Raw genomic sequence first — 18,209 nt, forward strand, 5'->3', positions numbered from 1 at the left:
ATTTGTCATATTTGTCACTTAGCTTCAGGTGTTTCTAATTTAGAGCAAAATATTTTTTTTGTCACTCTTATGTCTGCATTTGCCCAATGAAGAGTGTTTTAAGTATGCTGAAACCTGCATATGTGTACTATGTGTATGGATATGATATGGCGTCATATGGTATCAGTTTGATTTAAAAAAATACAACTTATGCCATCACAAGGTCTGTAGTCCAAGCTTCTAATATCACTTTACGGGCAACAACATGAAATACGCGTATGTTCTCTTATGTGTGTGTTTTTAAAAAATTAATTTTTTGACCATTGGTTTTGAGTCTGCCAGTTTCTGTAATTACATAAGCAGGGGTATAATGAAAATGCAGCCTTATTGGCTCATGTGAAACCATGAAAGAAGAATATCTGTGTCAAATTATTTTTAAGTATTGCAGCGGATGGAGTTAAAGAGGCACAGAATGTGTATAAGATACTTTGTGTCAGAATATGTAAGTTTTCATGCACAAACAAGATACATACAAGTAAATATGCCTAAACTTATTTGCTGTAACTATTTCTTCAGGTGAAATAGTAACTTGTGCTTTAGGAAGTATACTTGCTGTATGTAGCTTATAAAAAAAAACTCCACAGAGGTGCTTTCAAAAGACTAATCTAAATAATTGTCTGAATAACACATTTAAGAACATCAAAAATTTAAGCATAACACATTTAAAGTCTGTATTTATTGCAAGAAACTTGATGGCATTTAGGAATTATGTTAAGTGGTCAGTATATACAGTTGAAGATCGGGGATTTTAAATTAATAACTAGAATAAACTGCAGTTTGAAATGAATGCCTACAATTCCTGCTTTGCCTATATGGAACCATTCAGAATTTCATAATTTTCCATTGTTTATACCATCAGTAGTGGATTTGGCACCTCTCTGTCAAAGAACAGAAATCCAACTCTCTCAAGTAATTTATTCTCTTAGTTAATTAAACAAGTATCACTGAGGGATTCCAAAACATCCTGTATTCACAGAAACAATGCATAACGTGCTGTGTACTTGTTCCATCCTCATTATGATATCAAGTCCTGCCTCCAGTGGCTGCTGTAACAGTTTTTCACTTTGTCAAAAAGAATTGTAAATTCTGCCTCACAAAGCTAAATTCAGATTTATTTACTCTGGTGCTTTCAGCTTTGTAGTTGAACTGTTATCTACTCAGTGGCAGGGTCTTCATCTAATAAAGGAAGAAGAATGGTATCCCTGGCAGAGACAAGAATGGCAAAGATTCCTGGTCTCTGCACTGATTTATCTGATCAGGGGGTGGGGTCTCACTTTCCAAGTTATATCTTTTAATTTAGATTTTATGTTTCTTCCTTTGGCTACAACAAATATTTGAGGACCTGTTTGTATTTTCTTAACCACATTAACTTACTTATACCAAATTATGAATTTTTGAATGTGGTATAGGGAGAACCAATTTCATATGACTAGAGTAGTTTTAATCTGGGTTATTGCAAAACACTATCATTGTCATTTTTTAGCATGTTGAATAATTTAAACTGAAATTACTTTCTTTTCTATATGCTTTACTAGAATATGCTGGAATTTATTAGAATATACTACTATGTAGAATATAGTGGGTTTGTGTTGCAAATGTACAAACAAGATGGACAAGATTTTGTATTTCGTAGTCTTTTTTCTATGACTGCTTGGAAGCATCTGAGGAAAATATTTAATACCATACATATCTGGGAATCAACCTTTGAATCACACATATTTACATAATAATATTAATAATAATTAAGAATTATTAATATTTACATTGACAACATTATAGGTTAGAAAATGCACAAAAATCTCAGTGGTTTTGCTGTTGTTTTTGTAATTGCTTTTATAAGTGGTCACTGAAGGGTTGGACAAAAGATGCACATTTTAACGGAATCATGTCATAATTTATGAAGTACTCAGTATAAACAGACCTTTCCTTTCCAACTCATTTGAAGTTATGTCTTATAAAGACTCTTGTAAAGTGCATTGCTGTTTCCCATCAGCTTTGTCTGAACAACCTTTACAAAGGAAGGTGTCAAAATGTGCCATAGTTCCAACTTGTAAAATGGATTATTGGATTTTTTGACCCACAAGTTTAAAAGACCGAATCACAACAATCCTTCAAACCCTCTCCTTAGTTAATAACTAACACCTCCTTAAATTGCTGTATTTAATATACAATATACAAGTGCTCCTTTAATATACAAGAAAATGTCTAATAGGTTTTGTCTATGTAGAATAGAGAACTAGTCTTTATTATGCTAAGTTGTTGGTTTTTTTGTGCTGTCTATGGAATGAACTACTGTTACTTAATCATTTTGGCGTTCCTTCTTGCAGGTCTAAGTGTTAGGGATCCAATAGTACAGTTGGTGAATCCTGTTACTGTTTTGACAAGTTACAATAGAGTTCATACAAGCTCATCAATGATGAAGTACATGAGGGAGAAGAATAAAACAAGTTGGTAATGACTGACACATGAAACAAAGAACCAAAAAAAGATTAAGGGAATAAGAGTTCAATGCTCTGAAGTCTTTTTATTGGGAAGGAAGAAGCAATTGTGATTTGGTAGTTCACTCCCTTGGTGTCAGACTCAAGATGAAAGAGTTTGTGGATTTGAATGTCTGGTTTGCCTTCTCTGCAGAAGGAGAAATTGGGAAATAGATGTATGTAAAGTCTTGTCTTGAATACACCGAGATGTGTTCTGTAGCTGGACAAATGTAGCTTTATATTTTAATACATTTACAATACAAATGCATTTCAATACCAGTAATGTATTGTGGAAATCACAGTGGCTTAAAATTGTGTGCTTCATATACCTTTACTAAAACAAAACTATGTAGTGTAGTAATGACAACAAAGTGGAGTTATTGAGGAAGAAAATCCATAAAGATTGTGGAAGTTCAGTTGATTGTCTTTTGTTTTTCTTGTATCTTCTGTTTTTGACTTGCAGGTGTTGCACTTTTGTAAAAGGCTTATTGTTTACTGATGCTACATAGAATCATGAAGGGAGTAGTTTTGATTAGGTAGAAGTACTTTAAGGATTAGTGAGAGATACTGTTCATTCTTGTGAACTTGAATCTTTACCCAAACTTGGTCAGACTTTGGGCTTATAATAATCAGAATATTTTTTGGTGATGTAAACAGTAGCAGACAAGAGCTGTTGAAGGAGAATTCAGTAAATTTATTCATTTCCAACTCTTGTTCTTTTTCAGGTCATCCTTTGAATATTAATCTACAGTTACCTCAGTATTTCAGAGTTTGTTCATAGTTTGGGTAAATGATGGCTCAGTTCCAGCAAGGAGGTCCAGATGAAAAAGAGAAGACCACTGCATTAAAGGGTATGAGTCTTTTTTGCCTTTTTTACATATATTGACACATCAGAAATTGTTGTTTAGGAAAGGAAAATAATATGATATGATTATAAGTTAGAGCTTGGGAATTACAATAGTAGAAGAGACTCTTAGTCCACCTGTACTGCTGCTTATTGTCTAACAGTGTGTCCATTTATCAGTATTTTCGTAAGATGGTATAAAACATAATGATATATGGTAAGGAGTAACAGAATAAACTATTCATTGCTTTTTAAAATGTTCATCATTGTCCTTTTAGAAAGTTGACTGACTTTTATGTTCTTAGTTTTCAGAAGTTTTGATTTAATTTGTGTGATGCTTTTGTTTTTAAAAGCATATTACAGCTTTTAAAAAGCTCTCGGACTAGAGTGCTAAAAGGGAAAAGGCTTTCAGGACATTGATATCCATATTGGTTTAATAAAGTTCCCATTGTATGTTTTAAAAAATAAACACATCTAAATGACTTAGGGGTAAAAATAATTTACATAAATGGCATATTTTAGATAGTGGCATTCAGCTTTGGAAGTACAGGAAGTTGGTAAGACCTACAAGTAAACTAACCAAACCTTGATTTAAAGTGTTTGCATCGCACAGTTGTATTCTAAATTGTCTTTCAAAGGAGAAAAAATAACAGTTTGCCACTCAAGTGTACATCCTGGATTTCTATCAAAGCATTATTAGAAAGCAGTGTTCCATTACATGTGATGATAGATGGCGTTTCTTCCGTTGCAACTGAGTTTTTGTGAAGTATTTGGTGAAAACTATGTAGTGCTTTTATAAAACTTTGTGCCAATTCTGTCCAATTAGTATCTTTTGAGGAAGCTATAGTTCAGCTTTGGAAGTAAACTCTCATTTTATACATGGCATTAATTTAATTATCTTTAAGGATTAGTGCTAATGATGTGATTGAGTGATTTTCCATTTAGCTATAGAAGGTCTCCTGCAGATCACTCAGTTTTCAACTCTGTTGAACTATTTCAAATTGAGTTAGAAAGTCCAAGACCTTAGGTAAGAATGGTAGATCAGATTTGGAAAGAATTGCCAAGCTGTAAGACACTTTAGATAATTTTAATTTGAAAAGTTGCACAAGAAGAAAGTGAACGTGTCAGTGGTTTCAGCTCAGAACAGGTGCAGTTCTCCGTAGTGACTGATGAAAGCTGTAAGTCATGACAAGCTGTACCTATTGTGAATAAGCATAATATACCTCATACACTATGGTCCTTGATACTCAGGAGATTGATTTTTTTTTTTTTTGTATAGTAAGTGACACTTCTGTGTAAATACATCTCAAAATAGATCATGGTAAGATGGTATGGAAACTCAAGTGAAATTAAATTCTAGGGATGCAGTGTCACTGGAGTCTCCTCACCAAGGAGAGAAAGATGTGCTAAAGACTTGCTACCTTGATCTTCTTAAAGTACAAAGGAAGAAAGGACACATTTTTTACATCCTGTTGTGGGACACTTTGACAAAATTCTTTTCTTTTTCCAAATTATTTGGTTGAGAACCAAGGGAGCTTCTGCAGAACTTCCAAAGGACAGTGTACAAGAGCAAACGCGTTATTGCTTGCATGAATTGGATTTCAGGGGACTTGCTGTTAAACAGATGTGATGTAAAAGTGAGCTGTGGCTGACAAAGACAGATTTAGAATCATCCAATCAGTATCTGGTGTTATATAGACATTTAGATGCTACAGAGATATTGAGAAGCCATAATACTTGTTGGAGAGATGTTGAATTTCAACAACCATACCAGGTGGCTTTTGGTCCTCCAGCTTTGCCCAGTGGAATCACTCAGAAGGAAGAGCTGGTGACAATCATGGATGCTGGAATAAATGTAAAGTGAAGAGTTGTAGAAGTGCAGGTCAAGGAACTCTCAAGAATGTTAAAGATAATTTTCAGTACATTTTAAACAGTAGAAATTCCAAAGTGTTGAATGTGTCAATCCTAAGTTTAGGTAATGTGGGTAGCCTACTGGCAACAAGACCAAGCAAAAATAGTGGTACAAAATATAAAAATAATCATTTTAAGTAATACAAAGATGGAAACATAGTTAATGCTGAATGAAACTTAAAGAAAATTAGTCTTTTCAAACAATTTTCTTTTTCTTGAGCTACAGCGTTGGATAATAATAAAGGTAAAAATCCATATACTTAGAACATTAAGAATACTTAATGTATTTCCTTGGTAACACACAGTATCTTGATTTATGAAATAATTATAGTTCAAGTTAGTTTAGCACTCTGGAACAGAATGTTTGTGTGGTCTTCAATTTCATCTAATGAACAAGTAGGAAAATGTATTTTGGTGAAATCCTGCTGAATTGTTTCTTGTTTTTTTCTTTTAATTAATAATCAGAAAATATGTTAGACACATAGCACTGTGATATGTATTGAGAAGAGATCATTGTACACTATTACACTACACATTATAGCAGTAATTGTTTGGTAGATGTAAAGATGTCCCCACAAGTCTGCCTCTGCTTAAATGTAAATCCTTAAATCTAGGGTAAAGAATGTAGATTACACAATTTTAGTGTACTTGCATTGGTGACTTTATGTAGGCTGTACCAGGCCATACAGTCCTAATCTGAAAAGCATGTGTATGCCATGGCTTGCTGTAAAGTGGATGGAAGTTTCTCTACCTTGAGGGCTGTTAAAGGGGGTGGCTGAGCGAAGGATTTAGGCCTAACAGTCTGGGTATCAAAGGAGGGGCTGAAGACTGGTGTGGTCACACATCTGGTGAATGTCAGTGAGATGATGTCCTCAGATAATCTGAACTCCTCAAGAAGACATTTAAGATGCTATCACTTAATTGAAACTGAAGCTAGAGAACTTTATGTTAAAACCATGATGCATACCTCAGAGACTTACTTTCTAACATTGAGGTAATGAATCATTGAAACAAATCGCTAAGTCTTTGGTGGCTTCCCTTTCTCTGGACATTTTTAGATTAACATAGAGATAAATAGGTAGGTAAATAAATAAGTAAATAAATGAGTATGTATACAGGCAGTGAAGTCCAGCTTTTGAACCTTGAACAGGATTTCCATAACAGTGTCCTGTGTTTAGTAATACTGGGATATTCTTCTGTCTGTAAGATCTACAAATATCAGCAAATGCATGTTTTTAGTTTTACAAAGGAAATAAAAGACGCAGCATGCGTTATGTATTTTTTCTTTTCCTTTTTTAGATTTATTGTCTAGAATAGACTTGGATGAACTAATGAAAAAAGATGAGCCACCACTTGAATTTCCTGATACTTTGGAAGGATTTGAGTACATATTTAATGAAAGTAAGTCATACATGCTTTGTAAGGACCATATGTAGAATAATGTTGAGCAGTTATCAGAAGTTGAATTATATCTTATAAGTCCCTATTAAAATTTCGTACTTTCCTGTTAGGATTGAAATTTTAAACTTTAGTGCTGATAGACTTGTAAATATGAGGCCTGTTTTTTATTTCATACAATTATCACAAAAATCCCTCATTTCATACAATGTTGTGGAGTTGTACTGGGCCTACTTTTATGACTTCTTGTTTTCTGTTACAAAAATGTTGTTGTTACAAAAATTCTGAAAGTAATTTCTGTAGTATTTAAAAATCAGAATTAAAGATTGGACACTCATTTAAGGAATGTTTTATTTCCTGATAAATTTTTATTTCTACAGAAGAAGTTGTTTTTTAGATAATAATTTGCCCCAGCTATTCCATTAATACCAATAGGAAAACACCTATGTATGTTGATAGAAGAATAAGCAATATGATAGACTGTCTCTTCTGGTATGGAACATAATTTTACATTGCAGCCAAGTATATGACAACTGCAAGCAAGTACTTCCAGCTAGCTCAGTCTCTGTGTTAAATGACTTAGTATTTATAATTTCCAGTGCATGCATTTTAAAATCCAGGTGAGAAACAAACTTCTGAACTAAAGTAATACCAGACTGCAAGAAGTGACTCTTTCAAGATTGTTTAAAACCTGTAGAACAAATGGGAATGTTTACAATTTTACTTCTTTGCAGTGCCTGCTCTGTGAACAGAGGAACTTTAGTTTCTAAATCTGCCTGTTTCACATCTTCCACTTTTAAAGGAAAAAAAAGAGCTTTCCTTTAAATGATAGTCATTTATGCAACACTTAGCTTTTTAATACCCTGATGGCTTTCACAGGTAGGTACTTAGAGACTAAAAGTGTCATGAAAGTGATGCTCTTTCTTTGATGGAAGGAGTTCAGCTCTGTCACTTTTCAGCTCCTTATTTTTAGATCCGCACAGTGTCTGTCTTCCTTACTGACTTCAGAGTTAATGGTTCATATGTGGCTGATAAAAAGGGCTGAAATTTAAATTTTGGGGAATGAATTATTTTACTGAATATTCCATTACTAAACCTCACAGCCTGAGTGACTTCCATAGAATGGAGGAAAACCTATTACATATGCTAAGGGTCAGCAAAGCAAAAAAGTCACCATTTTGTTTTTATATATTTAATTCAAATGTTCAGTCATGTATTTTTATGTCTTAATCATGCTTCTTTTTATGGTGGAAAAGTACAGAAGTTTTTTGTTAGATTATTTAAATCTGAATGAGGCAGGGGTTCCAGAAAGTCAAAACGAAAAATATACCAGATATTTGTTACTTGTGGCAAGAGTCAGTTCATGTTCATGAATGCCATGTTTGAAGAGTATGTATCTGAGAAGAAGCAGCTGAAAGTAACGTTATTATGAAAAATATGAGAAGGAGGATGTTTGAACCCAACACAGGGGTAGGAAACTGTGGAGAAATACTTCCATGGTATCTAGTACATGAGGTAAGGCAGGTCTGGAAAAAAGTTAAATCAGCAGATAAGCATAACTACTAGACGTCAGATAACATAACATAGACATCAGATCTTAAACATTTTATTTAAAGCATCAGGAATCAAAGTATAAAAGTTCTGTAAATACATGAACCAAGTAATTTTTTTCTATCCGAGAGGAAACACTACAGAGGAACCTTTGTTTCAGCTTTGAGAGTTTAATGGAACATATCACTGTTTTTAATGTTTCACTGATATACTGCAGTTTTCTATCATAACTTGTGTTTTGTCTGATAGGCTGAAACATTGTTGGTGAAATATTTGTTCTTGTAGTTGGCTTCCTACTGGTTGCCTTTTTATTATTATCATTGTTTTAACACAGTCCATGTCTTCGCAAGTGGTTGGGTTTGGCGTTAACTTTGGCTATAAACAAGGTCAGCTACAGGAAGTTACAATGAGAGCAAAAGTAGCATGTAGTTTTGCTCTGAACAAGCATTCTGCTTTATTCTACTGTTTTAGTCTCAGTGAACCCTAAATCTAGGAGGTCTTACTTGATTTCATCTTGGGGTTAAGATATTTTCCCTAACTGCAGACATGGTTCTTTTCAGATTAGCTTAGAAAGTTGTTAAGCTTGAAGATAAATATTTCTCTTACTACCAGCTTCCAGCTCCCTTTTGTATTTGCATTTCTTTATAATGCAGTTAGTTTTGAATTAGAAGATTTGTAGTTACAATTCAATCACCTGCAGATCAAATATTAACTGCTAATGTTTACATTTCACTGTTAATTCATAGCAGTTGAGATGTAAATATGTCTTGTGAAGTACTCTGGCATTTGATATCTGTGTGCAATTTCACTGTCATAATTTCTGTTTAGCGTAATCTAGCAGTATATACAATAAAATGGGAGTGCAATTTTTTATGCTACAGTTGTTTTCTGTTAAAAAGCCTATAACCAAAAATGAGGAGGAATTCATAATGGCTGGATTTTTAGATGTAGACTTCATTTAAAATTTTCAGCAATTGAGTGTGTTACTTTTAATGAAGTATATTAACTATAATGATTTTGTTTCTTTTACAGAAGGGCAGTTAAGACACATTAAAACTGGGGAGCCATTTGTTTTTAATTATCGTGAAGATTTGCATAGATGGAACCAAAAGCGCTATGAAGCCCTTGGAGAGGTACATAATTTGTGTGGGTGCATGCATGTATGTATATCCCTCTGTGCAGCATTTAAATATATGCACACATTTAATATATGTGCGCATATATATGTGTATATGTGTACATATAAAGGTCTGTATGTGGATGTATATGTGGGTATGTATATATGTGTGTGTGTGTTCATGTGCTATGGATTTTGTTCTGTTTCTCTGTAGATGCAATATTTTTGCATACATTAATAAAGTTTTAGTGAGGTTCCAGTCATTTAATGTAAAGTATTTCAGGATTTACTGCATATTAATGCTCTAACAGTAATTTCTATTGTTTGCTATATAGTTTATGTGGTGATTTAGATTACTGTTTGACTTTAGTATATCTTCATAATAGAATATCATCTACCTACATAAGTCAGATTATGCAGTACAGTATTTTCTTTAACCTTAGTCACCTCATGGATTAAAAAGCTGTGACAATTTTCTTTTTGGCTGAAGATAAATGCATTGGTTGATTTTCTCATGTTACCAGGAGATACCAAGAACCACTAAATAAAACAGAAATCTGAAGATTAATTGCTTCATTATCTGTTGGTGTATTTGGATGCTACTGGTACTTTCTAGGCAGTTCAGCCCCCATAACTACCTGCTCACTCCTCACTGTGGAATAGGGGACAGAATCGGAAGGGTAAAAATGAAAAATTCACAGGCTGAGTTACAGTTTAATAGGTAAAATAAAAGCTATGCACACAATAAGAAATCAATTCACTTCTTTACATCAGCAGGCAGATATTTAGCCATTTGCAGGAAAGCAGGGCTTGTTTGTGCATAATGGTGCCTTAGGAAGAAAAGTGCCTTATCCGTACAATCCTGGAATTGGTTTAGGTTGAAAGGGGCCTTAAATGTCGTCTAGTTCCAACCCTCTGCCATAGGCAGGGGCACCTTTACTACATGAGGGTACTTGAAGCCCTGACCTTGAAGGCTGACAGGGCTGGGGCATCCCCAGCTTCTCTGGGCAGTCTTCTAGCGCCTCAGCACCCTCACAGTCAAGAATTTCCTCCTAACATCTAATCTAAAGCTACCTGCTTTTGCTAGGTTTGAAGCTATTGCCCTTTGTCCTATCACTCCATGTTCTTGTCAGCAGTCCCTCTCCAGCTCTCTTGTAGCCCCTTTACTGGAAGCTGCTGTAATGCCTCTGGTGATGTCTGTTCTCTGGGTTGAGCAGCCCAAAGTCACTCAGCCTGGTTCATGGGAGAGGTGTTCCAGCCCTCTGGGGGTGCTCCTTGCTTGCTTGCTCAGCTTTTGTCAGCCTGGGCTCTCTGCTGCAGCTGCCCAGCTGTTTGTCCTGCCAGAGCTTTGTTGCCAGGGATTGATGAAGCTTGCTTTTTACCTTATTCTCATAATTTTTGCCAAGAACTGTGGCAGGGAGTAGAAAGTGAGTGGGGCTACTGCAGGTGCTTCTCACATGTTCCGCTTTGTATACTTTTCCAAATAAGGGGTAGTGCTGTTTCTTGATACACCCTTCTTCTGAGAGAAAATACTGTTGCATGGCCTGTGTGTGTGGATGGTTTTGTGTGTCTGCACTGTTCAAATATTCCCATTTTCCAAGTAAGTGAGTTGGACAAGACATGACTCTAAAGATCAGTGTGGGCTTCCTGTGTCACCACACTTTCCTATGCATATTTGGAAATACATGGCGGCTTTCACATTCTGTGCATCTGAAAAGTATGTGTACTTCAACCCACAGTAGTATGAAAAGCTTTTTGTGACTTTTTTTTTTGGTGCACTTTTTCTGGGACCAGGGATCTTGTATCTGTGATCTGTGTTGTACATCTTCCTTAGTTATAGTCATTCTCCATGTTCCAGTTTGAATGATCTTTTAAAATGCACTTTGTTTATATTGGTAGGTAAAGATCAAGGAAGGCTTAAGGTCAGATATCTGACAGGGAATTGTTCCAAGTTGTCTGCTTTGTGTTTTTAGAGAAAAAACTCCCTAATTTGTCTTTCAGTCTTTTTCTGCTAGGTGCTCAGTACCACATAATTGTTTGAACAAGCCGCAGATTTATAGTTGCTCCATTGTCTGGTTTTGATGTAGTTATTTGGGAACACAGGAGGTGCTGCTCCTTGGTATTTATTCACATAAATAAAATCTTGTTTTGTGCCATAAATTAGTGGGTCACTGATGCAAACGTTGAATAATACTGGAGTGGTGTATCACCCTCTGATAAGCTGTTTTGTAGTCTAAGGTGAAGATGTGTTTAGCAAACTGTGGTAGCTTAAGAAGCAGTCACTCAAATGATTTGTAAAGTGATGTAGTAAAATCTGGCCTTAGGCCTTTGCTTTGAAACATCATCCTTTGGTTGTAGGAGTTCTTTAATGTGCATTTAGGGTTCAGTTATGTAGCTTACCATCCAGTGAGATAATGAAGTAGCTATATTTGTATCACTGAACAAAATTGTTTTATGTATTCAGTGTTTCCATTGTTAGTTCAGTCATTGCATGCTGGTTTTCTAATTTTTAAAGAATATGTATATCCTGCACAAGAAAGCTTTTTTTTTTACTGTGCACATACATAATATACACACACACACATATATATATATATTTGTTTGTTGTGGAGTGTTTTTAATGTGTTTTATTGATTTTAAGAAGTGAGTGTACTCCCTGGCCTTATAATACCAGCATCATTCTCTCTTTTCTGAGCATTAATAAATTTCAATTTGGTTATCCATGGGGTTTTTTTGCTGATAAAAATCATGAATACACTGTCTGTGATGTTCTGCCTTTTTTCTGATTGTGTGGAAATTGGTTCTTCAAAAATCAAAATGGTTTCCATACATCTCCTCTCCTTATATCTTTTTTTTTCTTCATTCACTGATCAGTTATTTCAGGCACACGGTTTTTTCCTGCAGCCTTTTGATATGTGTTGTTAATAGACAATTTAGTGAACTGTTAATGATTTTGTGATTCTGGTTCAGTCATTGCTATTGTGGCATTGAATTTTGTAGAGAGCCTCTCCATTTGCTTTTTAAAAATTAAAATGGCAGCAGAAGTGCATAGAACATAGTGTTGCAGCTGCTTCGAACTGATGATTAATCTTTGTGGCAAGTTTGAAGTATGATTGAGAAAAATTTTGTGCAACAGTTTAGTTATTGCAGGCTTTTGCTGACTTTCTGCTTTCATACTCACATAATATCCAGAGTATCCTAGCATCAGAAGGTGGATATTGTCTGTTGCTTTGCACGTATCTTACAGCCTAAAGGCAGTTATAATTTGTTGATTACTTGGAGGCCATTGAACACTGGCATTAATATTTTTGGGAATGCCTTCACTGATGAAGAGACTTTTACATGTGCTGACAGTTTACTTCTCTACCAATGTCTTGGAAAATTCAAAGAGGATTTGTAAATATGTAGATTATAATGTGGACCATAACATAAATATCTCTGCTGTGATCCTATTCAAGTTAATGCCATGTCTTGCAGTTGCAGCCGTTCTGACCTGCAAAAGGATCTACCTGCCTGTAGGCAGGTAGTAGCAAAAGAATTGAGATGGTTTTTTGCTTTCACCGTAGTATAATATTTTGTATTTATATGATATGTTAAACAAAGAAATGGAACACTTAAATCAGAAATTCCTGGTGTCATGTATGATAAGATACAGTTAATTTTATGTCATCAGAGAAGTCTTGTTCCACTAAATAAACTGCTTTAAAGTATGTTCACAAGTGTTAGATCCAGCTCATCACAAAGTAGATTGCCATCAAGGTTAATATTTGATTAGTGTGCGTGTGATAAGTATGTAAAATTATGACCTTGACACCCATAATTCAGATGGCTGGGAGTAAAATTGGATTTTTATTTCCAGATCTCCTTTAAGTTAAAGAACAGCTTGGTCTCAACATGATTTAAAAAATAAGTGTTCACCTGCTACTAATTTCCTCCTTGGTTGCAAAGATCATTATTTTTTTTTTGATGACTGAGAGGCTATTTACATAGCACAAATTGAAAGCATAGAGCAGCAGAAGAGGACATGTAAGTTAATGAAGAAGGAAGCATTAAGTAGTCTGCATTTGAAAGAGTAGCTTCTTGCATGAATAACCCAAAATCTGATGATAGGCTGCACGTGCACCTGATAGTACTTAAGGTCCAATCTTGCAGCCAAAGCTCATGTGAATAAACTCAATAGGTCTGATCTTATGAATAAGGGCTTCAGGATCAAGTTTCAAATAAAATGTGCAGATTATTAGTAGAAATCCTTACACTCTTAGTTTCAGTTTCTTTGCAATTTGTCATTGAACATTCCAGATTTTCTCTGGTAGCAACACTTTGATATAAAGTACATGCTTCAGACTATGATCGAGCAAAATTGCATGTGTACCTCGACTTCTTAAAACGTATTTGCTCTTACTTATTTAATATTTAGAAAAACTCTTACTGAGTCAATGAAATAAATTTATAGTGATGTAATGTATTGTTGGATTAATGAACATTTACCTTTGTGGAATGCCTGCTTGGCTTGGCCTGTTGAAGAGGTTTTGCTGTTCAGAGATGAGATACCAAATACTTAACAGATGTCTGTGAATTGAATTTTTTCAGTGTCTTGTTCTACGGCCAAATAAGGATGAACTTCCATGGAGGTAGTAAAAAGGTTTTCTAAAACTCCTGTTTCAGAGGGAGAGTGAAAGCATCTAATTCAAATATCTCCCCTGTCCTGATTTCTGAAAGCGGTTAATTTCTGGTTTGTGTGATCTCCTCTGATAGTGCTGTTTCTCTGCAAGTTATGCCCCATTTTGGTGGTTTAGGAGTGGTACTCTTCAATTCAGTCGTTCCACTGAGGCACTCCAAACCATGTGCTGCTTCCTTCCTTCCCCCTCCCTCTCTTCCCCTGTGATAGGATGGAGAGCACTGGGGGCAAAAAAAGTAAATATGATGGGTTGATATAAGAACAATTTGCTGGAAACAGCAGTGAGATAAGAAAATCAGCAGAAACAGCAAAAATATTAATAATAAAGAGTGTGCAAAAGCAAAAGAGTGATTTCCATGCAAAAGGCTCACCATGGAGGTCTGATCCATGCAGCCAGGCTCCCTTGCTCCAGAAGTGAGCCCTTCCCTGTTTGTGGGAGGTGCAGAATAATCTTGGGGTCCTAGCGATGCCCCTGCTCTGCTGTGCAAATGAGCCCTGTCCTGACCAGAATCAGGGCCCCCATCTACTAATGAACATTGCAGAAGGCTTTTTACTTTGGCAAAATTTTACAGTGGAATCAATGTCACAAAAAATATTTACAATTGCACCTCTCCTTGAGCTACACATCACATTTCCCCATCCATCTATATTACCCATGAAATGCACTCAGGTTCTTCAGCAAAAACAATCCCATTGATGGGTTTGCCTTTGTTGGAGGCCAGCTAATCCAAACTGTCACCCCTAACAGATTCCTCATATGCACAATGTAACTGTCCCTTCTGTGGTATGTGGGGGTTTTCATTGGGCAGGGCCAGCTAAATTGGAGCCTGTAGTGTTAACTAACCAGGTAGTCTTCAAATAAATGTAGATCCCACTGTTTGAAGTTTCCACCACCCATTGCTTTCAATGTGGTTTTAATAGTCCATTGCATCATTCAACCACCAGAGGCTGGTGCATGACAGGGAATGTGATACCCACTCAATCACTCAATATTGTGCTCTCTGGCCATGTGGTCTATGAGGCTATTTTTGGAACCAGTCTCATTGTACTGATGCCTTTTCCTGGTCTTAAAAAAGTGAGAGCCAGACACACTTGATGGATAAGGGGTTTTTACCTCGGTAGTTTAATAAGAATGCTGTGGTGCACCATTTCATCAAGGTGGGATGTGCCGCCAAGCACACATGCTATAGATAGCGTATACAATTTATAGACTTTACTAATTAGCATACCTAACAAATATGCCCCAATGGAAGGCCTGGATGAATGGCATGATATTCCCCCATTCTAGGAATTCCGCCCTGGATGGACCAAGTTTCTAGTTTGCAGGATATATTCTAGAGAAAACCTTCATTTCCCAGATAGTGTAGGGTTTTCCAGCCTCCTCCTATAACGCCTCTACGATGTTTGGTCTCCTGGCCTAACAAAATACTCTAGGGCTATGTTAAGTTATCAGACATAAGGAATTACAAGTATGCGTGCTACAAGTACTGAGCATACGTGAAGGTTATATAAGAGGTATATAAAAGAAAAGGCAGAACATCATCTTCACAACTTCATCAGTACAACTCCATTTTTTCTGGGGTGCCATGTTGCCATAGGATTTGCTTTCTGAGGCCCAAGCTATCATTCCAGCTCCCTGTGAGGCACAGGGTTAGGGTGAGGGCAATGTAATTATTAACCTGCCAAACCTTCCGCTATTTGTATTTCAGCCATCATCCACCACACCACAAGGGCTGTACCTGCTTGGCCTGCTTGATCACAGTGCATGTTTCACAGTTATGGATCAGCTGGGAAATAGTGTCCATCGTTAAATCCACCCCATAGTTAAGCCACAAGCTCATCTGTATTGTTACATCTCTTCCCTGCTGGCCTGAGGCATCATGGGCCCACCAACCAGCAATAATTCACCCTTATGCTGCCAGTCCAGACCCACCTGAGGCACTTTAATTGGCAGCCCAATCCACCTGTCCATTCTTGAAATGCTCTTCAGTATCCTGACTCCTGTGTGCATGTATTGCATACATGAAATGCCTTTACAGCCAGCTTCTCTACCTGAGTAGTGATGTCTTGCCACAATTCTTCAGCCAAGATGGGTTTACCTCTGTCCTGCCAGTGGTCTCTTTCCATTGGTCCAGCCACCCCTGCAGTGCATTTCCTGCCATCCACAAGTCAGTGCAGAGGTGCAGCACTGGCCATTTCTCTCATTCAGTGATATCTAAAGCCAGCTGGATGGCTTTCTGCTCTGTGACCTGACCCTTGTCCCTCTGTAGCTTCTGTGACTCACCATGTACAGCTGCTTTCAGTTTTCAGTGTAGCCCAGCCATACAGCCGGAGCCGTCAGTGAAGAGATCATATTCCTTTTGATTTTCTGGCAGCTTATTATATGATGGGGCCTCATCAGCATATGTAACTTCCTCCTCCTCTTCTAATGATAATCCACATTTTTTCCTTCACGCTGAGTCATGATCCCTGGGCACTGGCATTTGCTGTTTAAGCTTTCTGTGTGATGAGAGTTATCCAATTACTCCACATAGTATTGGTGGCATGTTGTGTGGACGGGACTTTGCCTTTGAACATCCAGCCCAGCACTGGCAGTCAGGGTGCTAGGAGGAGCTAAGCTTATGTGCTCATCACTTCTGAAGCAGCTCAAGGCCCTTCATAAGCTGTCAGAATCTTTTTCAGTTGTAATGTAGTGGGCCTCAGATCCTTTGTATCCCCAACTCCAGAACCCCAGCGGTTCATCCTCCTCATCTCTGGTACTTTTCCAGAGATTCCAGGAAGGACCATTCTCCCTGACTGTAGTGTAGACCATGTTTTTCACATCCTCTCCTCTTCTTACTGCCTCTAGAACTACTGCATGAAAAATCTCCTGTTTGATTTGTTAAAAAGCTTGCCATTTAGGACACCACTTAAAATCATCCTTCCTCCAGATCACATGCTAGAGAGGGCTCACAATCTGACTGTAATCTGCAATATGCATCCTCCAAAGCCCCACAGCATCTATTCTTAGCCTGTGTTTCCTTCTTGACGGTTGGCAGGGACATAGCTGCTACTTGGTAGACCATGTCCATTTGAGTCCAATGGTGTCCATCTTGCCATTTTACTCCCAAAAAAAAATTTCCTGGACAGGTCCCTTGACCTTACTTTTCTTCACAGCAAAAGCAACCTTCAGAAGGATTTGGATTATGTTCTCCCCTTTCTCACAAACTTTCTCTGCTATGTTCCCCAGCAATGTGGTGATGTCATCAATGTAGGTGTTCTGGAGTCTCACCCTTTTCCAGTGCAGTCTGGGTCTGTCCAATGTAAATAGTGGGCCTGGGTTTCCAATCCTTGCACATCCAGTTCCAGGTGTACTTTATGCCCTTCTAGATGGCAGCAAACTGTGGCCTGCACTCATGGCTAAACATATGGAGAAAAACACATTTGCAATGTCAGTGGTGGCACCATTTTGGTGCCTTGACTCCATACTGAAGTTCCAGCTCATACTGAAGTTCCAGCACACCTGGCATAGCAGTGTTCGGTGGTGGTGTGACTTTTTTCAGGCCATGATAGTCCACTGTCAGTCTCCACTGCACTTACACTCTGGCCATATGGGACACTAAAGGGTGAGTGAGCCTTGCTGGCCACTCACCAGAGTGGTTCTCCAGAGCCCATCTCATGGCTGGGGTTCACAGTCCTGGCTGACGTGCTGCTATCAATGGTGCACTCCTTTGGTAGTGGTTGGTACCTGCTGTTCTTCAACCCTCAGCAGTCCCACAGCAGAAGGGTCCTTTGAGAGACCAGGCAAGGTACTTAGTTGTCTGAATTCCTCTGTCTCCACAGCGGCTCTCCCAAAAGCCTACCAATGGCCTTTTGGGGTCCTTGAAATACCCTCTATTACAACCTGCCCTTGAAGGTGAGGGTAATGCAGGTTCTTGCTGATAGACCCTCTTGGGACAGATTTGAGTGAAATGACAGTCATCAGTGTCTATAAGTATATACTAAGTAAGTTTATTTTAGAACAGTTTTGTTGTAATGAAAAGCAGATATGTAGCTGATTTAGTTATTATTGTCTTGGTTTAAGATAATTTAAGAGGGACACTTAAAATAAGGTACTTAAGAAATAAGGGGAAATTATAATGAGTAGATGTAAGTGGAAAAAATATAACAGTTTATTGAAGAAATTGAATAGTGACAGGCAAAAAAGTAACAGCT

At 37.1% G+C, this 18,209-nt stretch overlaps 1 protein-coding gene across 4 annotated transcripts in view; it reads left to right on the forward strand.

Moving 5' to 3' along the window:
- FAM172A (family with sequence similarity 172 member A) overlaps window positions 1-18,209 on the forward strand; it is a 254,598-nt gene that overhangs the window by 17,710 nt on the left and 218,679 nt on the right. For 3 of the 4 annotated variants that reach the window (XM_058044104.1, XM_058044106.1, XM_058044105.1), the window contains 3 exons: window positions 3,242-3,367; window positions 6,571-6,672; window positions 9,253-9,353. In XM_058044104.1, the coding sequence (XP_057900087.1) occupies window positions 3,307-3,367; window positions 6,571-6,672; window positions 9,253-9,353 (264 nt within the window). In that variant the 5' untranslated portion in view covers window positions 3,242-3,306. The remainder of the gene's footprint in view (window positions 1-3,241; window positions 3,368-6,570; window positions 6,673-9,252; window positions 9,354-18,209) is intronic. The other variant, XM_058044107.1, reaches the window with a different exon arrangement.

Source organism: Melospiza georgiana, chromosome Z, assembly GCF_028018845.1.
Source record: "Melospiza georgiana isolate bMelGeo1 chromosome Z, bMelGeo1.pri, whole genome shotgun sequence".
NCBI classification, from domain to species: Eukaryota; Metazoa; Chordata; class Aves; order Passeriformes; family Passerellidae; genus Melospiza; species Melospiza georgiana.